Source organism: Chiloscyllium plagiosum, unplaced genomic scaffold (genome assembly GCF_037043375.1).
Source record: "Chiloscyllium plagiosum isolate Xiang-an unplaced genomic scaffold, Cpla_swu_hap1 HiC_scaffold_26, whole genome shotgun sequence".
Lineage (NCBI taxonomy): Eukaryota > Metazoa > Chordata > Chondrichthyes > Orectolobiformes > Hemiscylliidae > Chiloscyllium > Chiloscyllium plagiosum.
This window is the reverse complement of record NW_028270164.1, coordinates 7750187-7775688: the sequence shown is the minus strand read 5'-3', so window position 1 is coordinate 7775688 and position 25502 is coordinate 7750187. Positions and strand designations below refer to the sequence as shown.

At 40.5% G+C, this 25502-nt stretch overlaps 1 protein-coding gene across 3 annotated transcripts in view; it reads right to left on the bottom strand.

Annotated features, from left to right (window-relative positions):
- The window catches only part of cttnbp2nlb (CTTNBP2 N-terminal like b), a 108836-nt gene that overhangs the window by 57010 nt on the left and 26324 nt on the right, over positions 1-25502 (bottom strand). For all 3 annotated transcript variants that reach the window (XM_043716376.2, XM_043716377.2, XM_087973449.1), the window contains exon 2: positions 21460-21565. In XM_043716376.2, the coding sequence (XP_043572311.1) occupies positions 21460-21558 (99 nt within the window). In that variant the 5' untranslated portion in view covers positions 21559-21565. The remainder of the gene's footprint in view (positions 1-21459; positions 21566-25502) is intronic.

The following is a 25502-nucleotide window of genomic DNA, read 5'->3' as shown; positions in this document are numbered from 1 at the left end:
AGTGAGGTCTGCAGATGCTGGAGATCAAAGTTGAAACTTTATTGCTGGAACAGCACAGCAGGTCAGGCAGCATCCAGGGAACAGGAGATTCGACTGGGAACCCTCCAACCGCAGGGGATGAACTTGGACTTCACCAGTTTCTTCATCCCCCCTCCCCCCACCTTGTCTCAGCCGGATCCTTCCAGCCCGGCACCGCCTTCCTGACCTGCAGTCTTCTTCTTGACCTCTCCGCCTCCACCCTACTCCGACCTATCACCCTCACCTTGACCTCTTTCCACCTATCACATTTCCAACTCCCCTCCTCCAAGTCCCTCCTCCCTACCTTTTATCTTCTCCTGCTGAACACTCTCTGCTCATTCCTGAAGAAGGGCCTGTGCCCGAAACGTCGAATCTCCTGTTCCCTGGATGCTGCCTGACCTGCTGTGCTGTTCCAGCAATAAAGTTTCACCTCTGAAGAGTATCCCACTCAGACACACCTCCCTACCCTATCCCTGTAACCCTGCATTTCCTGAGGCTAACCACGTAGCCTTCACATCCCAGGACATTACGGGCACTTCAGCATGGCCAATCAACCCAACCTGCACATCTTTGGACAGCGAAAGGAAACCAGAGCACCCAGGGGGTAACCCACGCAAACATAGGGAGAATGTGCTTGGTTCCTAAGGTCAGTGCTTTCTTGTACCATTTCATGAACCAGCCAAAACATGGTAACAGCTTTCTCTTTGTCTGCAGTGGGGTTTCCACCAGGAATCAGATGGTCATTTAAAATCCAGCCAATTCTGAAAACGTCATTAAGATCATTATGTGCTACAGGAGGGTAGTATGAGTGAAATGCCTCCAATACATTATTTTGAAAAAAAAATCTGTAAAGAGAAATGCTGAATGATTAGAGTTTTAAAATGCTATTGATGGTCAGGAGGATGGTTTTCTACTTAATGATAGCTTCCTGATGCTACTTGGCAGTGTGAAAAATACTGAAACACAGACATGGATTACTATGTAGCTATAATTACAGCATATTTTTTTTAAAAAGTCTAAAAGTCTAATCACAGCTGATCACTAGGCTACAATGGCTTGAGTAACCTCTTATGAAATCTGTCTAGACATCTCTATTATGTCAGGATCACTGACTAAACAGCAGCTACATGACAAGACATATAGTGACAAGTGGGCGGTGAGGCATAGAGAGGTAAACTTGACCACAAAACTATAGTTCTTTATCATACACATTCCTGAGTGTAACAGTACTTAGAATTCCACATTGTATTAGGATAATCATGTAGTGTCTACATTTAAGATATTGACTCCACGGAGAACACAGTTAGCCATTTACAAAGTTTGGCTATATTTCTGTAACAAATAATCCAAGCAGCATTACAATTGTTGGGACAAAGGCTTTTACCTGAATTCAGACAGAACCTTGAATACCATAAGTAGCTGAGAAGGGTCTTTAAGTTTTCATTAGAGGTTTATAAATACAAATTGTTTCCTATTGTGTTCCTCAGAATAAAGTGGAGGAATACTGCTTATTAAGGATAAATATGATAGCAAGTAATGTACAAATGTTTTATTCTGCTGGCAGTGAGAAAGACACCACCAGTTATTGTGAACTGTAAACTGGATTGCATAAACCTTCACTTATAGGTTTTGTTCTAAATACTGGATCAGAAAAGATAAATATAAAGACATGTAGAATTCATTGTTACACAACAGCTCCATTGTAAGACTGCATTATTACATACTAAGAATATCAGATAATCTGATGAACATCTGGACCTCATTTGGGAGATCAATGTTACCATGACATGTTCAGTTGGGAGAACTGTTAGTAGAAGGCATGGAATGAAGAGTGCAGGCATGTTTTTTGATGGTATGCAATCATTCAGGAGATATTTTACTGATAGAGCAAAATGATCATTAAACACAGCCATTCCAACTCCTACCTCTTCCTGATAGAGAAACAATTTTGCAATCATTTCCTGGGCTAGGTGACTCATTTTAACAACAACTCAAATCTTGGCAAAAGAGCTGAAAATTACATTTCAAACTGTAAGACTAACAACTAATTTGTAAACTTCTACATTTTAGAAACTTAAAATTGATTCAATACCATCACTGGATGGTATCATCACATATTCTATTTACATAAGAGTACTTTCAATGTAAAACTACTCTATTCAGTTGATTTAGCAAGATGTTTTATGAATTTGAAGCATGCTTCAATCTGGACTAAGATACATTTAAAGTGCATAAAGTGATCAGAATACACTTAACCAAAAGCAATTAGATGTAAACTGAAGTGAATTATCGAGACAAATTTTGGAATTAAACCTTATGTAATGTTAAATAGTTTTAGCATTAAAGATAGGAAAAATTGCAGGTTTAGATCAGAAATTCTATACTGTAAGAATCAATATAAAAGGGAGTAGTGCATCAATATTGTATGAAGGAGCTGCCCGCTTTAGATTTCATTTCTTTTGAGTTGAACTTATCCTTGGATCGTGCAAATTGTTTGTCTGTAGATAATTCTAATTTAACAACAAACCAAGTCAACTCAGGATTTGATATCTTGGGCTTGCCAAATCATAGCTTCTCAATTCTTAACCAAGAAAGGTATGAATAAACTGCTGTCCTTAAATTAATAGTAAGTATTAAAAGCAGATTTTTACTACTAATGGAAGTTAGAATCTAAAATGTTAATTAAATTCACATGCATCAGTCTGATCTGTTTTTAGACAACCTTTTAGCTTCCAATATATCATAAATTAAAGCAAAAATATGTAGAGTAATACAAAAGCCCACAGTATTTCCGAGACCAATCATTTTAGCCTAGGCTGCCACAGATTGCTTTATACAATACTTTATCCTTGGCCTCATTTCTTCTTTAAAAGAAGAAATGTTCAGCTAATTCACAGAATTGCACTACACAGATAGGAACCATTCAACCAATTGTACTTATGGTAGTTCTTTGGAGAACTCTCCATTAGTTCTATTCCCTTGCACATTCCCTATAGCCCTGCGAACATTTTCTCTGTATAATCATATCTGAAAGTTACTAATAAGTTTCCCATTATCCTTTCAGTCAGATTATCATAATTCATTGCATAAACTTCAACATATATTTTTAAAAATAGCATGTGAATTAGGAGCAGGAACATGCACATATAAACATACAAATTAGGAGCAGGGGATCTGTCATTTGGCCCTGTTCTGCTGCTGAGATAACAGATGATGATTGTGGCCTCAATTCCAGATTCCCGTCTGCTCCCAATAATCTTTATTTCCCTTGTTAAGCAAAAATCTACCTACCTCCCACTTCAAAATTTTAAATACCCTGCCTCCACTAATCATTGGAGAAGAGTGCATTATAGAGATCCTCAAATAAAAAAAGATTCTCTCCATTCACTTGTTAAATGAGACATTCTTTATTATTGAATTCTGCCCTCTGGTTTTAGTCTCTCCCACAAAAGAAAACATCATTCTAGCCTTCATCTCATCCAATTCCCTCAGAATTTTACTTAGAGTTCATTCTTTTATACTGACCCAGCCTGTTTAACCTTTTCTCAGAAAATAACCCTTTGTCCCATGTATCAGTCCAGCAAATCTTCTCTAACCCCTAATTTATTTGCAACCCTTCTCAAAATTGTACACAATACTTTAGACGTTACCAAAATTCTGCACAACTGTAGCAAAACATCTTTACTTTCATATTCCATTACCATTGTAGTGAATTATAGCATTCTATTTGCCTTCCAAAATCACTTTCGTACAGACAATAATGTCTCTGATTCATGAACCTGGGCACCCAGATGACTGTACTCTGTTCCGCAATCTCTCTACTTTTAATGAAGGCTGCATTTCCAAGCTTCCTACCATGTTCATATTTTTAAGACTTGTGCTTTTTTTTTTGCCCTCTCACTTAACATATCTATATCCCCTTGCAGACTTCTTATAATCTGTTCACAACCTTCATCACCATTCTACTTCTAGCATTAGCAATTGTGGCAACAGTACATTTAATCCCTTTATTGAAGTCCTACACAAACTGTAAACAGATTAGGCCTCAACACTGATCCCTGCGGTACTTCACTTGTTACATATCTTAGCAACTTGAAAATTACTCATTTACGCTTTTGCTTTGTTTCCTACTCATTAACAAATCTTCTAACCATGCTAATGTATTAGCTCCTATATCATAAACGTTTATTTTGCAGAATGACCTTGGATCTGTTGCCATGTCATGGAGTTTTTACAGCATGGAAAAGAGGTCATTTGGCCCATTGTGACTACACTGGTTATTAAGCATGATCTAATCTAATCCCATTTTCCAGCACTTTGTAACAGCCTTATATGGTATGGCATTTCAAGTGCTAATTTTAAAAAGTTCTTAAATGTCTGAAGGATTCCTGTCTCCACCACCTATTTTGGCAGTAAGCTCCAGATAACCACAGTATGTAAAGTGACTATTGGGCTGCTTTCTCATTAGAGAGAGATGACTGGTGGTGCTTTAATCCAAAGGTTACCACACCTTTGGTGAGGGAAAAGGACAGGACGGAGGAACATTCATGACAACTGATGCAGGAACTGAACCCACGTGTTGATGTCATACTGTATTATACTCCAGCTGTCTAGCCAACAAGCCTTTGGGTAAAAATACCTTTCCTCAAACCACTGCTATATTTCCTGCTCATTAAAACAGTATCCCCTGATATTGATTCCTCCAATGGGGGAAAAGCATCTCCCTGTCTATATCCCTCACACTTGGAAATCTGACTGAGATCTACCACCTCAGCCTGCTCTGCTCCAAGAAAAGCAATCCCAGTCCATCATATTTCTCTGCATAGATGAAGTGCTCCACCCCAGGATACATCCAAGTATACCCTGCGTACAACTTCTTTAATGCAATTATATTATTCCTATACTATCACAAGCAGAACTACACACAGTATTCCAGCCAATTTTGGCTTAATCTGGCCAGGTGCTCCGGATCCCAGGGTCTCTTAGCTTCTTAACTGGTCTATCACGTGACTCCTTGTTAAAAGTCTGACTGAAGTCCATGCAGATTACATCAATTGTACTATCCTCAAATGCACACCTAGTCATCTTCTTGAAAAATTCAATCAAATTTGTTAAATTTTTAGAAGGCATTTGACAATCTAAGTGTATTGTGTTAACCAATTTCCCTTTTCCTCACTGCTGGTTAATTACCATGATTTTCCTTTCACAAAACCATGTTGACGATCTTCAATTGCATTAAGATTTTCTAAGAGGTCTTGTTATAACCTTAACAATAGATTTCAATAGCAATAGGCCATTGCTTCCAAAAAGAAGGCAGGAAGAAATGTTCAATATTTCAACAATGAGAAAGTAAACTTACAATTTTGGAAATAGGTTAAAACCGAAGGATACATTTTCCTGTATTTGAATGCTAATGAACTAACATGCCAAACAGAGGAACTGTATGATTCACTGAACTTAATTTGAGAAAGAAACATGTTCCTTTGAAGTAGAAAATTGGACATTACATAAACTCTGTACTACAAAATATGAAGTAATTTCAAAACAAATATTTTCTTCATTTCCACAAATGTCACTAAGCCGTAAGCATTTGCCTTTAAGACATTTTATCAGAAGTATTGAAACCTTATGATACAGAATTAGATAAATCCATACAACTACAACACTGGCATCTACCAGATAATTTGGAAAAATGTGCAGGTTTATGCACCCATAAAAAGTCAGACAAATCCATCCTGAACAATTACTGATGCATTAGTTTGTTACTGATCGTCAGCAAAGTGACAGGAGTTTGACAGTGCTATTAAGAGGACCTTAAACTGCAATAACCAGCTCACCAATACTCAATTGGATTCTCCCAGGGTCAACTCAGCTCCTGATCTCATTACAGCCTCGGTTCAAACATAGACACAAGAACTGATCTCAAAAGAGATGAGAGAGATTGCCACTGACACCAAGAGAGCATTAGACCAAATCTAGCATCAAGGAGCAATAATAAATCTGGAGTGAATAGGAATTAGGAGGAAAAACTCTCCAATGGTTGGAATCATCTGTAGCAGAAAGGATGATGATTGCCATGGTTGGGCGTCATTAAAATTCGTCACAGGGCATCATTGTAAGAGTTCCTCAGGATAACTCCTAAGCCAAACAGGTTTGGCTGCTTCAGTAGAAGACTTTCCCTCTATCATAAGGTTGCTAACACTTGTATAATGTTCAGCACCCTTCATGAGACCCAGACATCTGTGCTCATATATAACAAGGCCTGGACAACATTAAGGATTGTGGATCAGTGGTACTGGAAGAGCACAGCAATTCAGGCAGCATCCGACGAGCAGCAAAATCGACGTTTCGGGCAAAAGCCCTTCATCAGGAATAAAGGCAGAGAGCCTGAAGCATGGAGAGATAAGCTAGAGGAGGGTGAGGGTGTGGGGAGAAAGTAGCTTAGAGACCTGGGAGTTGCAGTGGGAGAGGGACTCCCTGAGGTTCTTGTAGAGAGAGGAGGAAAACTTCTTCAAGGCAGACATCCTTGCAAGAGGATTCGCAGATGCTGGAAACCAGATTCTGGATCAGTGGTGCTGGAAGAGCACAGCAATTCAGGCAGCATCCGTTTTACCTCGTTGATTTTAACCCTACTGTGAATCCTCTTGCAAGGATGCCTGCCTTGAAGAAGTTTTCCTCCTCTCTCTACAAGAATCTCAGGGAGTCCCTCTCCCACTGCAACTCCCAGGTCTCTATGCTACTTTTTCCCCACCCCCACCCTCCTCTAGCTTAACTCTCCACGCTTCAGGCTCTCTGCCTTTATTCCTGATGAAGGGCTTTTGCCCGAAACGTCGATTTTGCTGCTCGTCGGATGCTGCCTGAATTGCTGTGCTCTTCCAGCACCACTGATCCAGAATCTGGTTTCCAGCATCTGCAGTCATTGTTTTTACAACATTAAGGATTGGGTTGATAAGTAGCAAGTAACATTCACACCACACAAGTACCAGGCAATTAACATCTTCACAAAGACAGAATTTAACTAATGCTTCTTGACATTCAATGGCATCATCACTAGCATTCCCTCCAAGGTGTGTAGCTATACACATGCACAGTTGCTTTGAGGGTTCACACACAGTGATCTGATGCCAATCGCAGCATTGACTTCCAGTTCCAGATGTCCATTCAACCAGAGAGAAAACAAAACAGGGAACTCTGATCATCACTGAACCTCCCCCACCTCCAACTTCTTAAAACATATCATTGATTAGAAAGTAAATGAGACTAGCCAATTAAATATTATGGCTACAAGGAGAGTTGGAAGGCTAGGAATTCTGTGACAAGTGATGCACTTTTCTCCCAAATCATCTCCAAGGCACAAGTTAGAAATGGGATGATGGAATACTGTCCACTTAATCTATTGATTATGGTTCCAACACCACTAAAAAGAGTTCATCATGATCCAGGAGAAAGCAAGTTTCATAGGAAAAACAGCAAACAAATTTATTACTATTGCCTTCACCACTGTTGCTTAGTGGCAGAAGTTGTATCATATACAAGATACTATACCAGGGCTCCTTCAACAACATTTCGGCAACTCATAACATCAACCGCCTGTGCAGCTTGTGATGCCATTGTGTTCTCCTTAGCATGAGCTGCAGGTCAAGCAAACAGAAGCCTGGCTACAGGCAGAGACAGAACGGACCCTGTGGAAACTAATGAGACGTCATCTCACTGGTTGTGGACTGTCTAATCACAGGCCATTTCTTTCCCATGTTTACTGCTGATGGACTCACTGATTCACCTACCAGAAGAGAATAGAGAAGAGGAGCTTGTGACTAGATGAGCAGTACTGTAGCAATTTTTTATTCTACCGGTTGTTCTATACATCTTGAACAGGACCTTGCAGACTAAACAGGACCTGGAACACTGGTCAGACAAACTTGATCTAGAAGGCCAATTGCAGCATTGTATGAGAACACCACAACCTGCAAGTTTCCCTCAAAAAACATACCATCCTGATTTGACATTCCTTCAGTGTTGTTGAATGCTTCCCTAACAGCACTGGATCTACCTGCATCAGAAGAATGATCTTCCTTTACACAATATTCCCACACAATGTTCTCGTATTCTTGATGCCATTAGCAACTGCAAATCTATTACTCAGTCTTGAACTAACTTAATAACAGAGGTCTCAGCTCTCCGAGGTACAGAATTCCAAAGATTCACCAACGTTTCAGCAAAGAAATTCCCTCTATTTGCAATCCTAAACAACTTGCCTTTTATCCGGATACTGAGACAATGTCCCCCGATTCTAGACCTCACCACCAGAGGAAATGTATTTTCTGCATTTAAATCAGTTTATTCCTTCAGAAATGTTGTAAGCTTCTAGGAGATAATCTTTCATTCTTCTAAGCTCCAGAGAATACAGACCCAGTCTCGTCAATCTCTCTTCATGCAACAACTTTATTATTCTGGAATCAGTGAAGTTAAATGTTGAGTTCAATGTGACTCGGCTTCAGATGTTGCCAGAACTGCTACATTTCTCCAGCATTTGTGCTTTTGTTTTAGATTTCCAGCATCTGCAATACTTTGCTTTTATTACCCCAGGAATCAGTCTGTTTCTATTTTGTTGAGAGTGAGAACTTTAATAATCACACATTTTATATGAAGAAAACAACATTTCACCATACTTTGGTAAACAATACAACTTAACTTTGAGACAGTTTCCCACTTTATCATTGAACCAGAAGTCTGAAATGTTACATTTACTAGAATGTTTATTAAAAAAGCTTTAAATTTTGATTAAGACAGGTATTAATCTGCCAAAGAGAAAATTAAAAGCCTGCAATTTAAAAGTAATTAGACAATTAAAACATTAAATTAGTTTTAGGATATAATCACAAGCTGGTCTCATTTTTCTTCAAGATAAATTGACAGCTCAGAGGTCATATTACTAGGGTTCTGCTACAAGTTTACCATAACAGCGCATATTTAAAACTAGCTATAACAACATGCCATGGTATTCTCACTTTGACCCAACTCTATGAATAATAGTGAGTTAACTATCACTTTTAGTCAAACGGGTCTAATCATGAACAGAAAATGCTACAGTAGTCATGGAATAACATTTTTGCTTTTAACAAGCCAAAAGCAAAAACCATGTATCACACAACATGATTACACATCAAGGTGAATAGCTAACACTTAGAGATCTGTATCAAGCCTACAGAACATGACTTAAGGGGTCTTGGGGCAAGTGGTAACGTTCTCACCTCTGGTCCAGAAGTCCTGGAGTCAAGTCCTACCTGCCTTGGCTCTGCATCATAACATGCATGAACAGTTTAATTAAAAATATCTATGGAATGTAACTTGGAGAGTTACAACAGAAACTGTACAATGAAAAACCACTGCTTTGATAACATGATACAGACTAAACATGCCATTTGCATATACATTAAAAACAAGATGCAAAACTGTACAGTTAAGTTTTCCAACTTAGGAATGTTTTGCTACAGTGTTGTGCTCAATATTATAATTTATTAACTTGATCAAAACTAGTACACAGAGCAAAATAAAAGTATTAAGCACAAATATGACAACTGATAGATAAAGGATGCATTTTGATATTCATATGTATGCTTTGCATTTTGAACTAAAACACAGGAACATTACTTAAGATCTACACAATGCATATAATTAAGAAGAGTGGTTTTCATTAACCTCATCTAGCTATTGGCCTGCTGTCACTTGCAGTTTAAAAATCATCACCATGGAGATGACATTGTCAAGATGAATAGATATTCTAATGTGTATGGGGAAAGGCAACCAATGGTGCAAATCATAGCAAATTCACAGGAATCCATTTGTATGAATGCGCCTTTTATTGTACTGGCTCCATACAGAAACTTTGTATTCAGATAACATCTTCTTGATTCTTTGTTTTCTGTATACATTTTTTTGCCTCCTGGGTGCTTATCTAATGCAGTTTTGAAGATTGTGATTGACTTAACTGTGATAGCCAGTTCTGAAGCATTTTTTACTCTATGAACCTTTTTATCTTAGAAAATACTTCTACATACCTCAAAATAATAATCTTAGTGCTGTAGTCTACTCTTCTTAATTTGATGTTGCTTACTTATATTTACTGGAGATCTTTTAAAAATAAAAACTATACTATCAGACCACAATTTTATATTAATGTCTTTTTCTTACTGAATCAACCATGCTTATTATTGCTCCTTTTAAAAAAAAAATGCAGTACTCTGACCAGATCCTCCCTTAACATTTCTTATTTTGAACAAAGTTCCTATAATATTGAACTTCTTTCTCATCTTTGCTGTCACAATGATAGCTCTGTTTAATCTTTTCCATAGTTCCAACTCCTTTTTAAAAAAAATGTACACGTTGCACAATCTTACCTCAGAATTGTCACAACACAAAAAGAGGCCATTTAGCCCATTGTATGGACACCAGCAGAGCAATGAATGAGAAATTAAACTAATTAAGGCCTGCTACACATTCATCGCCACCTTTTCTTTTCTGTTGACTCTATAAACTATTGTAATTTTCAGAGGTAATATTTCAGGTATTTAATTTTTTCCTCATTTGTTGCTCACTTTTAAGAATTTTAGTTTGGTGCACAATCCTGCTCTTTGTCAGTGAGATACATCATTTCACATTTATTGATGCTAGCATTTTTATCTATTCATCAATACCGTGCTATACTGCTGTTTAGTACACATCTTAATTTATATTCAGAAAATCTGATGATAACTATTATATCCACCCTTACTATCAAAATGTTCAAAAGGGATCCAACACAGATTCTTAGAACATGCCAGTAGTTACACTTGCTAATCCAACAAGTTTCCATTTCCTCCTATTTTTTATTGTTTAATCACTCATTGAGGTGTTATATAAAGGCAAGTTGTTGTGGATAAAAATTACACCATTAATTGCAGAACTGCTGGGTAGAACTTCGAATACCAACTTAACAATTTTAACAACACTTTTGTCCTCGGGTGATTTAAACTATTGTTAGCCAGAATGTCTACTTTTCTAAGGACAGAGACAGAGACAGAGACAGAGACACACAGACAGAGGGGCACAGAGAAAGTAAGAGAGAGTCACAGAGCTGGAGAAAGAAAGACTCAGACAGAGGTAGAGGGGTGAGGGGTGCGCGGTGCGCGCGCGCACACACATATATGCGCACACAGAGGGAAAGAGACAGAGACAGATTCTTGGCACCAGAGCATGAAAATTGCCACCCAACTAATGCTTTTTAAATCAATGGCTTTTCATTACAGTATAACTACACTCCATGTAAAAATATTGAAAGATTTATGGCACAGTCAGATGCCATTTGGTTTGTTGTTATTGTACCAACATTTTGACAATTTCTACATTCCAGCTAGCTGGATTGTAAACTGGGACATGCTCTAGACCTTGACAAAATAAATATTACATATAGATTTGCATTAAGATGAAAAGTAAATCAGTATATATTTTGGACTATAAATCCAAGTTGTTGCCTGCCAGCAGGCAGTGAAGCAAGCTAATAGCATGCTGGCCTTCATAACAAGAGGAATTGAGTATAGAAGCAAAGATGTTCTTGTGCAGCTGTAGAGGGCCCTGGTGAGACCGCACCTGGAATATTGTGTGCAGTTTTGGTCTCCAAATTTGAGGAAAGACATTCTGGCTATTGAGAGAGTGCAGCGTAGGTCCACGAGGTCAATTCCCGGAATGGCGGGACTATCTTGCGTTGAAAGATTGGAGCGACTGGGCTTGTATACCCTTAAGTTTAGAAGACCGAGAGGGGATCTGATTGAGACGTACAAGATTATTAAAAGGATTGGACACTCTGGAGGCAGGAAGCATGTTTCCGCTGCTGGGTGTGTCCTGAACCAGAGGACAGTATAAAAATAAGGGGCAGGCCGTTTAGAACAGAGTTGAGAAGAAACGTCTTCACCCAGAGAGTGGTGGGTGTATGGAATGCTCTTCCCCAGAAGGCTGTGGAGGCCAAGTCTCTGGATACTTTCAAGAAAGAATTGGATAGAGTTCTTAAGGATAGTGGAATCAAGGGTTATGGGGATAAGGCAGGAACAGGATACTGATTGAGGATGATCAGCCATGATCATAATGAATGGTGGTGCTGGTGTGAAGGGCAGAATGGCCTACTCCTACACCTATTGTCTATTGTCATAATGGCAATGCCCATAACGTTTGCACTGCGACTCAAGTATATTAATCCCAGTCACTACTACACCAAGACCTGCAAGAGCTAAAGCAAGACAACTGAAACAAGTAAACATATTTCAATTAAAAAAAAAGTTTCCACCCTGGTGAAATCTGCAAGATGTTGCTTACACTGGATTTTTAAATACTGTTTTCAATCAAACCCTGACAAAAATAGAATTTAGTTAGTTTCTACTCCTTTAGCAGAACAGTAAAATCTCAGAGTTCAACTCTATACTATAGTCCAGGTATTTTCAGCTTTGAAGAAAAAATCATGGAACATAGGTATGAACAAAAACAAAACTGTTAATGAGCCATATGGCCTACTTGATCCCCTTGTCACCTTGTGCGTGCACATAACCACAATTCCTCATGCTATCCCGTGCAATGTCTAACTATATTTGCATCTAATTTAAGTGAACAGCTACAGATCACATTTTAATAAAATGACTACAGGGAACAAAAATGTAAATTTCTCAAAAGCAGACCTCAAATTAGCATTAGTACCAGTTCAATAGAATTTGGCCAGTGTACAAATGTACTTAGAGAAGGGCGAAAACTCCTATTCATACTTAATATACTATACCACACAAAACTAAAAATATCCTTAACCATTAAAAATTACATATCAGTCAAATATTCTATGTCTAGCATACATTTTGTTTCTATGAAGATCTTAGATAAACTTTTACCAGTAGACCTATTACCTATAGCTGTTTATCTTATGACATTAGTTCTGCAATCATAACTCCAAGATTTAAAATCAGACAACTCTTCTCAGAAGATGATACATCACTTCTGAAGGCAAAGACCGTGTTTCCAAGACATACTTCAGGATTTCCTATTTGTTGATGAATACGTACTATCCACTGATTCTGAGCTGGACACAGAATATAGAATGAATCTGTTCTCCAATGCAGGCGACAACTTAGGTCTTGCAAACAGTACAAAAAAAAAAAGGACGCTGAGTATCTGGGGAACTGTAACCAAAAGAGAAAATGCTGGAAAATCTCAGCAGGTCTGGCAGCATCTATAAGGAGAAAAAAGAGCTGATGTTTCGAATCTAACTGACCCTTTGTCAAAGCTGGGGAACTGTGATCAGTTTCAATGGCAAGTGCATTCTGCCTGCCACCAACTTTGATTGGCTCCCAGATAAATGAACAGCTGATGGGTGTGCATTTTGTCAGAAACCATTGGACCTCTGAAAAGGAAGGCGCTGTCTTTTTCACTGCAGGAAAGAGCATCTCAGTTTAACCAGTTTATTTCCCTCATCAGTTGCCATAAGCTGTTATTGGTTAAAAGTAAGTCAGAGACTTCACAAGTATGAACCAGTCGCTTTGTGCCTCTTGCCAGCAAGTGAAATTACTTAAGGAAAATTGAGGAACAGCAAATCTTGAAAAGTCAAAAGATCATCTAAATGAATAGGGACCAATAAACTGCCTTTCCATCCATCCATGACATCCACATCTCTGTTTGTGTGCGCGGAGGGGTTTTATAAGGGGGTTACAGTTTTAACTTAGAGTTATGTTGCCAGTTCATAATGTTTAACATATACCTAGAATCTATGTATTTGTAATAAATAGTAATTTTTGTTAAGTACAGAAACTTGGTCCATGCACTCTGTCAACCTGGGCATAAAAGATAGGTAAACTGTTTTATGCACTTTTATGAAACCTTTACATTGTGAGGGGATGCCAGGAAAAGCAAGGTTTGACATCTGTAGGTAGCTGAAGATATCATAAGAGACATGGATGACTCACGGATACTCAGAATAGGATTTATTAAGAGACAGTCATGTTTGACATATTTGATCAAAATTTTAAAGGGAGAAAACTGGGAGTGTTGATGAAGGCAATACATTCGATTTTAGCAAGGCTTTTGGTAAGGTCCTTCAAAAGTCAAGAAGGGGGAAAATAAGAAAAGCCTATGGGATCCAAGGCAAAACAGTACATCAGATCCAAAATTAGCAGTGTGACAGGAAGCAGAGGGACGAGCCTGTGGCTAGAAGTCAGTTTCTGATTGGATCCCTTGGGGTTGTGGCTAGAAGTCAGTTTCTGATTGGATCCCGTGGGGTTCGATACTGGGGGGGCCTTTGCCACTTGTGGTGTATATTAAGAATTGGACTTAAAATGTAGGGGTACAATCAAGAAGTTCATGGATGAAACAAAATTAGTAGGGTGGCAAATAGTGAGGGGAAGAGCCATAAACCATGGGAGGATGTCAACAGACTGGTGAGCTGGGGAGAGCAGTGGCAAATTGAATCCAACCCGGAAAAGTGGAGGTAATGTACTTGGGGCAGTCTAACAGGGCATGGAATTACACCAAGAATGGTAGGACCCTGGAAAGTACTGAGGATCAGAGGAACTCTGGTGTTCACATCCACAGACCCTGATGATAGCTGGGTAGCTAGTTAAGATGGTTAACAGAGCATCTTTTTGTAGTTTTTATTAACAGAGGGACAGAATCAAAGAGCAAGGTCATGCTGGAACTGTATAAAACTTTAATTCAGCCACAACTGCATGCAGTTCTGGTCAATACGTTATAGCACTACAAAGGATGCAGGAAAGATTTCTCAGGGATGTTGCCTGGGCTTGAAAGTCTCGGCTATGAAAAAAGATTGGATAGTCTACGGTTGTTTTCCTATGAGTAATGAAGGTTGGAAAGGGATGTGACAAAAGGGGTATGAGGATTACGAAAGACAGAGACAGGGTCGATGGAAAGACACTTTTTTCTTTTAATAGTGAGTTCAATAATTAGGTGCCATAAACTTAAGGTAAGACATTGATGCTAAAAGAAGAGTTGAGGAGAAGTTTATTTTACTCAGAGGGTGAGAATTTGGCAATTATTGCCTGATATGATTATTGAGCCAGATACACGTCACAATTAAGCAGTATTTAGATAATTACTTGCATTGTTTTTCCTCAAGGCTTATGGGACAAAAGCTGGAGAACAGGATTGACGTAATCAAATCTTTATTGACCAATGTGAGTGCATTTTGAGTGCGAGCAGCAGCTAAGGTAAGACAGTTTGTTTTAAAATTACTTACCGGTAGCGGGCAGCGGTGTTTTTTTCTCTCTTTACAGAAAGAGCGGGAGCAGCAGGGGGAAGTGACAAAGACCAGAGGGGCAGCCTGGTAGGTTTTTTTCCCTTTAAAAGCGCGCAGGAGAAGAACCCGAGGCACTACAGAGGTAGTGCCTCCCACCCGCCCTCCTCCTCTAACCTAAATAATAAGACCCGTTGTGGTAAGTAGGTAAGTGCTGCATTTTGCTTGTTGTATTCTTTAGACCCAGTTTTTTTATAAAAGGTTACTTTCAGAGGGATGGCAGTGAAGGCAGTGCAATGTTCCTCTTGCAACATGTTTGAGGTGAGGGATGCCATGGACGTCCCTGCTGATTACACTTGCAGGAAGTGCACCCATCTCCAGCTCCTCCAAGACCCTGTTAGGGAACTGGAGCTGGAGTTGGATGAACTTAGGATCATTCGGGAGGCAGAGGGGGTCATAGATCGGAGCTTTAGGGAAGTAGTAACTCCAAAGATGGCAGATAGATGGGTGACAGTGAGGGGGACTGGGAGGAAGCAGCCAGTGCAGGGACCCCCTGCGGCCGTTCCCCTCAAGAACAAGTATACCGTTTTGGATACTTGTGGGGGGGACGACTTACCAGGGGTAAGTAACGGGGCTCAGGCCTCTGGCACGGAGCCTGTCCCCGTTACTCAGAAGGGAAGGGTGGAGAAGAGCAGAGCAATAGTAATTGGGGACTCGATAGTTCGGGGCACAGATAGGCGGTTTTGTGGGAACGAGAGAGACTCACGTTTGGTATGTTGCCTCCCAGGTGCAAGGGTACGTGATGTCTCTGATCGTGTTTTCCGGGTCCTTAAGGGGGAGGGGGAGCAGCCCGAAGTCGTGGTCCACATTGGCACCAATGACATAGGTAGGAGGAGCGCTGAGGATGTTAGGCAGGCTTTCAGGGAGCTAGGTTGGAAGCTCAAAGTTAGAACGAACAGAGTTGTTGTCTCTGGTTTGTTACCCGTGCCACGTGATAGAGAGTCGAGGAATAGGGAGAAAGAACAGTTAAATGAGTGGCTACAGGGATGGTGCAGGAGGGAGGGATTCCGGTATTTGGATAACTGGGGTTCTTTCTGGGGAAGGTGGGACCTCTATAAACGGGATGGTCTGCACCTGAACCTGAGGGGCACCAGTATCCTTGGTGGGAGGTTTGCTAGTGCTCTTGGGGGTGGTTTAAACTAACTCTGCAGGGGCATGGGAACCCAGACTGTAGCTTTAGGGTGCAGGACCTGGAGTGTAGGGAGTTTAGGAACATGGCGTTGTGGTGTAAAATTATGTCCCAATACATGTGTGAATCATAATGTAACACATGTATTGGGCCAAGCAGTGGAATGTGGTGAAACGGTTAAAAATTATGTCCCAATACATGTGTGAATCTAACCGGAATGGAGGTGTTGCTTAGTCCCGTGTGAATCTTATTACACACCTCCCCGTGTGAATCTTCTTATCTGTATGTAACCAGAATGGAATGTGTTTTTTAGCCTTGCTCTGCTGTTCACATGAATGTTTATATCTGGAAAAGAGTATATCAGCTGGAAAAGTCTCCAGTTCGGGGAGTCTGCTCCGGGGTTACGTTTAACTGCCGAGCGTGGGTTGTTGGCAACCGCTCTACGAGAACTGACGGCTCCCAGTTCCGGTAACATGTAGAGTGAGTATAAGCCAGACCCGTTGTAAGGATGAGACCTGGTTGTGGCGACGCTGCGGGGAATAAAATGCTCATATTCTAGCAGACTCGCCTCTTGGTCGTTTGTTCTGTGTCAGACTACTCTCCTACGAACCTGACCTTGAGAATTTTTTAAAACAGGCGTCAATTTCAAAGGAGGGTGCCTGTAAACAGGAAAGTGGCTTGAAGTGTGTCTACTTCAATGCAAGAAGTATACGAAATAACGTAGGTGAACTTGCAGCGTGGGTTGGTACCTGGGACTTTGATGTTGTGGCTATTATGGAGACATGGGTAGAACAGGGACAGGATTGGCTGTTGCAGGTCCCAGGGTTTAAATGTTTTAGTAGGGTCAGAGGTGGGGGTAAAAGAGGGGGAGGTGTGGCATTGCTTGTCAAAGATAGTATTACAGCTGTGGAAAGGACGATGGATGAAGACTCGCCATCTGAGGTAGTTTGGGCTGAGGTTAGGAATTGGAAAGGTGAGCTCACCCTGTTAGGAGTTTTTTACAGGCCTCCTAATAGTCCTAGAAACGTAGAAGAAAGGATTGCGAGGATGATTCAAGAGAAGAGTGAAAGTAATAGGGTGGTTGTTATGGGGGACTTTAAACTTTCCTGATATTGACTGGGAAAGCTATAGCTCAAGTTCGTTAGATGGGTCAGTGTTTGTCCAATGTGTGCAGGAGGGTTTCCTGACACAATATGTAGATAGGCCAACAAGAGGTGAGGCCATACTGGATTTGGTTCTGGGTAATGAACCAGGCCAGGTGTTAGAATTAGAGGTAGGTGAGCACTTTGGGGACAGTGACCACAATTCGGTGACTTTTACTCTAGTGATAGAGAGGGATAAGTGTGCACTACAGGGCAAGAGTTATAGCTGGGGGCAGGGAAATTATGATGCGGTGAGGGATGACTTAGGATGTGTGGCTTGGAAAAGAAAGCTTCAAGGCAAGGGCGTAATTGATATGTGGAACTTGTTCAAGGAGCAACTATTGAGTGTCCTTGATAAGTATGTACCCGTCAGGCAGGGAGGAAAGGGTCGTGTGAGGGAGCCGTGGTTTAATAAGGAATTGGAATCCCTTGTTAAAGGGAAGAGGGCGGCCTATGTAAAGATGAGGCGTGAAGGTTCATTGGGGCGATTGAGAGTTATAAGGTAGCCAGGAAGGACCTGAAGAGAGAGCTAAGAGCAGCAAGGAGGGGACACGAAAGGTCCTTAGTTGGTAGGATTAGGGAAAACCCCAAGGCTTTCTATAGGTATGTCAGGAATAAAAGAATGACTAGGGTAGGAATAGGTCCAGTCAAGGATAGTAGTGGGAAGTTGCGTGTGGAGGCTGAAGAGATTGGGGAGACACTGAATGAATACTTTTCGTCAGTATTCAATCAGGAACAGGACATTGTTGTCAATGCGAGTACTGAGTCACAATTAAGTAGAATGGATGGCTTTGAGGTATGTAGGGAAGAGGTTTTGGAAATTCTGGAAAGGGAGAAAATAGATAAGTCCCCTGGGCCTGATGGCATTTATCCTAGGATTCTCTGGGAAGCAAGGGAGGAGATTGCAGAGCCATTGGCCTTGATTTTTATGTCCTCGTTGTCTACAGGAGTAGTGCCAGAAGATTGGAGGCTAGCAAATGTGGTTCTCTTGTTCAAGAAGGGGAGTAGGGATAACCCTAGTAACTATAGGCCGGTGAGTCTCACTTCTGTTGTGGGCAAAGTCTTAGAGAGAATTGTAAGGGATAGGATTTATGAACATCTGGATAGGAATAATGTGATCAAGGATAGTCAGCATGGTTTTGTGAAGGGCAGGTCGTGCCTCACAAATCTTATTGAATTCTTTGAGAAGGTGACTAACGAGGTGGACGAGGGGAAAGTGGTAAATGTGGTGTATATGGATTTTAGTAAGGCGTTTGATAAGGTTCTCCATGGTAGACTACTGCAAAAAATACGGAGGTATGGCATTGAGGGTGAGTTGGAGGTTTGGATTAGGAGTTGGCTGGCTGGAAGAAGACAGAGGGTAGTAGTTGATGGTAAAGGTTCATCTTGGAGTGCCGTCACTAGCGGTGTTCTGCAAGGATCTGTTTTGGGACCATTGCTGTTTGTCATTTTTATAAATGACCTGGAGGAGGGGTTAGAAGGTTGGGTGAGCAAGTTTGCGGATGATACGAAAGTCAGAGGAGTTGTAGACAGTGAGGAAGGATGTGGCAGGTTACAGCGGGATATAGATAAGCTGCAGAACTGGGCAGAAAGGTGGCAAATGGAGTTCAATGTAGCTAAGTGTGAGGTGATTCACTTTGGTAAGAGTAATAAAAAGATGGGGTACTGGGCTAATGGTCGGATACTTGGTAGTGTGGATGAGCAGAGGGATCTTGGTGTCCATGTACACAGATCTTTGAAAGTTGCCACCCAGGTAAATAGTGCGGTGAAGAAGGCATATGGCGTACTGGCTTTTATTGGTAGAGGAATTGAGTTCCGGAGTACTGAGGTCATGTTGCAGTTGTATAAGACTCTGGTGCGGCCGCATCTGGAGTATTGTGTGCAGTTTTGGTCGCCATATTATAGGAAGGATGTGGAGGCACTGGAAAGGGTGCAGAGGAGGTTTACCAGGATGTTGCCTGGTAAACCTCCTCTGGTAAAAAGATCGTATGAGGAAAGGCTGAGGCACTTGGGGTTGTTTTCATTGGAGAAAAGAAGGTTTAGGGGTGACTTGATAGAGGTGTACAAGATGATTAGGGGTTTAGATAGGGTCGACAGTGAGAATCTTTTTCCACGTATGGAGTCAGCTATTACATGGGGGCATAGCTTTAAATTAAGGGGGGGTAGGTATAGGACAGATGTTAGGGGTAGGTTCTTTACTCAGCGAGTCGTGAGTTCATGGAATGCCCTGCCAGTAGCAGTGGTGGACTCTCCCTCATTATGGGCATTTAAGCGGGCATTGGATAGGCATATGGAGGATAGTGGGCTAGTGTAGGTTAGGTGGGCTTGGATCGGCGCAACATCGAGGGCCGAAGGGCCTGTACTGCGCTGTATTCTTCTATGTTCTATGTGGACACATTGGGCTGAACGGTCTCCTTCTGTGCTGTAAATATCTATGAGTCTCAGATATGTTTTAAAGTAATTCACAGGTTGCAGACGTCATTCACCAAGGCAGAATTTATCATCCATCCCTAATTGCCCAGACATTGGGCTGGTCATGCAGCCAGGTCCGACACTTGCATACCAAAGCAAATCTTCCACGGCGGACTGGAGAGTTCTCATGGCAGTCAAAGGAAATGTCACGAGTGCATTCTGAAGGCTTCACTACGGATTTCAGTGTGGACTGTTGAGTCCGAGGAGAAGCTTGCACAGGCTTGGTGCACCTGGTGCAAGTTGGTCTCCTTTGAAAGCAGGTGCTTAAATGCGTAGCAGAAGTAAACAGAAAATGCAAGCAATAAAAATCCCAAGCCAGCAATTTGCCCAAAATGCAATCATCCACGGTATCCTGTCATGTTTTGCAGAAAATTCCAGCCTTAATAGTGATATAGTTACACGCCCAAAAAACCAACAAACCACCATTTCACTCCCGAAATGGGCCATCTTTGAATTAAAGCACAAACAAAACATCACTTGTGATCCACCTAGACATTCAATAAATAGCACTGTGCAGTGGTACAGCTTGTCTCCAGCATTTTTGATCAATTAGCCACAGCTTGTTGATTTGTAAGGCAGTGAAGTCTTGAATGAGCTATCAACTTTATATGCTAACGCATCAAATGTAGCACAGCAGGTTTTTGTGCTAGCAATCAAGAATCTGAAGTCCTCGATTTAATGACAACTGCCTGAATTAATTACAAACCCCCCTCCATTCTGCATAACTAAATGGCCATAAAACAAACAACTACTCAGAGAGCTGTAGATTTCTCCTGCATTAATAGAAATATTTTAGAGTAATCACTTGTCCTCTGGAAGAGCAAGTTTGATTTCAGAAATATGTATCTCTTTGGAGGAGAACAAAATTCCTATTGACTGTATAATAAACAATATGATTGGAATTTCCTATTTGCCTCAGTCATTTCCTTAATGCTGAGTTAAACAAAGAAATCTGCTGGGAACAGATACTTTTGTGTGGAACACATCCTTGAGGGTCATCTGAAAAGGGAAGTGGGAATCAGAGTCTTTCACACTTCACAGAAAGATAGATTTACACATCAACTGCCTTTTACTCATGACTAGCAAGAACCAGTTACGTCATAAATATATTGGGATAAGGTAATAACAACGTTTTTTTTTATGGCTCTTGACAAAATGTGAATGATTTTTACACATCACAAAATCCACTGAAGCATAGTACCACACAATATTGGAGAAAGGAGTGTTTAGCTTTCAAGTGTACATTTACGAGACATGGTAATTAAGATAAATAAGTTTGCCCATAACAAGCTGAAATCCTGCCATTCTTTTTGTGAGGGGTAAAATAAAATTTGTGGCCCCTACTTATCTGGGAAAGGAGAACTAAAATCTGTGCCACCTACTTGCAATACTTCAATCACCACATCTCTTGCTTCAAGTTCTCCTTCAAGGACACTGAAGAACATCAGCAATTCTGACTTGCTGAGATTTTCCAAATTCATGTTGGCTCTGGAAAACAAAACATTAATTATGATTATGGTCCTTTGCCTGGTTTTCTTTCCCCTTTATTTTTCTGATGCATAATTTGCAGAGCTCTTGTGTATTGAAGGTAGCATAACCTGAAGATAGCTCTGAATTGTAACTGAGTGAAATCACTATTAAACTTCTACTTCTATTCAGTTTATTAGTGAATAAAGTTGAATCACCAAACGTCACTACAGTCTGGCAGAGATTTACTTCTGCTGTCCAAAGAACACAACAAAACCTTCGGTATTTTCAGTTCACAAATTATAGTAATAAAATACATTTGTTCAATGCTACATTGGCAGCCATTGCATGTGGAAGGCTAAACTGATTCAGAAAGAACAAAGGCTCAATTACAAGATTAGCCCTTTGCTCTAAACAGAACAGAAAGATCTAATTCAGTCTAAAATTGTTAACAATCCAGTTTTAAGACCTCCAAACAGGCTTTGGAATGTCACTCAGTTAGGCTTCAAGAAGACTGGAATACAGACATTATTAAGCAGTGGACCAATGATAATTCTGGCTCTCCAAGACTTCAAAAAAAAGTCATGGTGTGATTTCTAAGATGCATTTTTTAGACAGTATTGATCGAAAAACAAATTCAATTGCTTAAAGGAACAGATTCAACATTCTCTAAAGAGCGATTGCAGATGAATCATAAAAGTTTTGAAGCCCAGTGTCTGATTAAATTACCATTACAAATGGTAATTTAATGGTATCTTCAGCTTTACAATCATTAGCCTGTAGTTTTAACATTAGTTGGCTAATATCATTTATTACTGCAAGTTAATGAATGGAATCCAGAATGAAAGTCTGGAAAAGAAACTCATTCTAAATGTGAAAAATGTAGAACTGGACATATTTGAACATGACATGTTTAGAGGGCTATGGAGATAAGGCTGGAGAATGTGACTGGATAGGTAGCTCTGTCGGGAGGCAGTACAGATACTGTGTGCCGAATAACCTCCTTCTACACTGTAAAATTCTATGATTCTCCCAAATGTGCCAACTCATGCAGTATCAGCAGTCTCGAGCATCTTCAAGTGGCTTGTATTCCAACTTAGGCAGTCAGAACTGGGAGGTTATTTTACCTCTGGGATGAAAGGTAACAACGATATCAGTCCCAATATATTTATTGAAAATTCATTCATGGGATGTGGGCATTACTAGCAATACCAGCATTTATTACCTACTTGTAACTGTTCTAAAAAAGGTAATGGCAAACTGCTATCTTAAACAGTTGAAGTTCTGAAAGCGAAGTTGCCACAAGGTTTGGCGGTTCAAAGATTTTAACACAGCAGGTGATAATATGTAGTATTTTCAGAGATGACCACTTCTGGGACCTGGTAGTATTTGTCACCTCTACCAGGAGGTGATATGACTAAGTTATTTGAGGTGGGTCACTGCTATTAAACCTTCTTTGCTTTTGCTTTGAATCATAGAATTCTTAGTGTAGAAAGAGGCTATTTGGTCTGCCAAGTCTGCACCAACCTGTCTGACAGCATCCCACCCAGACCTAGCCCCCAAAACTATCCCTGTGACCCCACATTTACTACGACCGATCCACCTAGCCTTTACATCACTGGATACCATGGTGCAATTTAGCATGGCCAGTCCACCTGACCTGCGCACCTTTGGACTGTGGGAGGAAACTGCAGCACCTAGGGAAACCCAGGCAGATACAGGGTGAATGCCTGACAATCGCCAAAGGCTGGAATTAAACTCTGGTTTAGCTAATCCAGTCGTAGCAGATTCATTAACAGTATCTACAGAACAGCAGCATGCTTTTTATTCATTCATCACATATGACATTGCTGACTGAATCAGTAATTATTGCTCATCCCTCGTTGCCCTTGAGAAGTCAGTGGTGATCTCCCTATTTGAATGGTTACAGCCAATTTGGTGCAAATACCCCATAATACTGTTAGGGAGGGAGCTTCATGATTTTGACTCACTAACCCTGAAGGAACAGACATATTTTTCCAAGCATGGATGATAATGAAACGTAGTAGGTTTTAAAAAAAACATGTAAGAGGTTTAATAGCAGAACACATGGAAAACTGTGGCAGGACCAGACAGACTCAGCATGGATTTATGAAAGGGAAATCACGCTTGACAAATCTAATGGAATCCTTCGGAGCTGATCAAGGGAGCCAGTAGATGTGGTTTATTTGCATTTTCAGAAAACTTTTGAATAAACCCCACATAAAGGCATGTAACCTTAAAGCACATGGGATTAGGGGTAGTGTATTAAGACGGATAGAAAACTGGTTGGTAGAGAACAAAAAGTAGGAATTAAAAGGTCTCTCTCCGAAAGGCTGATAGTTTTGGTCTCTTTGTTGGAGGAAAAGCGCTCTTGCTATAAAGGAAGTACAGCAATGGTTTACTGGTCTGATTCCTGGAATGATGTATGAGGTTAGATTGAATAGCTTGGGCTTGTACTTATTGGAGTTCAGAAGAATGAGAACCAATCTTATTGAAACATAAATTCTTAAAGATATTTGACAGTGTAGACGCTAAGGAGTTAGTTTCCCTTGTGGGAGAGCCTAGGAGCAGAGGACTTGATCCCAGAGTAAGACATGCATGTGATAAAAATGTGGAGGATTTTTCTTCACCCAGAGTGGGTGGAGAATCTGTGAAATTATTTACTTCAGAGCTGTCAAGACATGGCCATTCCCTACAGACAAGACTGATTTTTAATCGATAAAGGAGTCAAAGGTTGAGGATAAGGCAAAGTGGAGTTAGGGATTATCAGATTAGTTATGATTTCACTGAACAGTACAGTGGATTTGATGGGCCAAAAGCCAACTTCTCCTCCTACATCATATGGTCAAGTCACTTATCAAGCAGGAAATGTCTCAAAGTATTAATAATTAAAATATTGAATATCAAGTTTATTCTGGTGTAAAATCCGAAGTACATTTATTCTTCCTGCATATATCAAGTTTCTTATTAAACAAGGGCACTTTCTTTTAAAAATCGATTTGGTGCTTTGTTCAATTCAGTTCAGATTATTCTGTCTGAACTCTCAATACAAACAAACCCTTCAGACTATCACAAAGTTGAAAACTTTCGAGTCATCTGCCAATCGAAAACTAAAAAGTATTTCATGGAGGTGTGCCTATTAGCCTTTCCTTTGGTTTTTACTTAAAACAGGAATAGGGATTGTGATGTGCAATTGCTCCACGCCACATTTGAAACTGCCTCATTTCTTGATCGTAGCATGCAATCGAGCACTAAACACATTATTGACTAGCTGCATGCTCGGCTGAGAGCCGAGGTCTAAAGGCCAGCATATAGGTCTCAAAGGCAAAATTCATACTTGCTGCAGGAATTCTGTGGAGTAATCTGTAGAAATGTTTCTGGGAAGAGAAAGTATAGCACTACAGCATTAGACAGAATGCAAGGTTCCCAGGTTCACTAATACTATATAGGCTTCAGCTCAGAAGATTGAAAATAAGAAAGAAGTCTGTTTCCACAAGGACTCTATGACACTCTGACCTGAAAAACCTCAGGACATTGAGGCCAATACAAGGATTGTGGCCTGAAGGACTGGGCTGCATCGGTTAAGATCAGTCAGTGTGTCTTAAAATGCCAACTCCTATTCGTCACTCAAACGGATCATCAGTCTGCAGTAAATTTGGATTAATGCCCAATAAGCTGAACCTCAACCTACTAATTAGCCTCGCACCCACAGATAAAGTAAAACACACCTCACCTGAAAGTTGCATGCCAATACATATAACTTGTGCTACTGGTGAAGAGGGGAGGAACAAAGTAGGTTCTTATCTTCTACATTTAAACGCACATTTAGCTCAGAATGTTTAAGAGAAGGCATTAACTGGAGAGTCAAAATGTGTGGCCCTGGAAAAGCATAGCAGGTCAGGCAGCATCCAAGGAGGAGAGTTGACGTTTCAGGCAT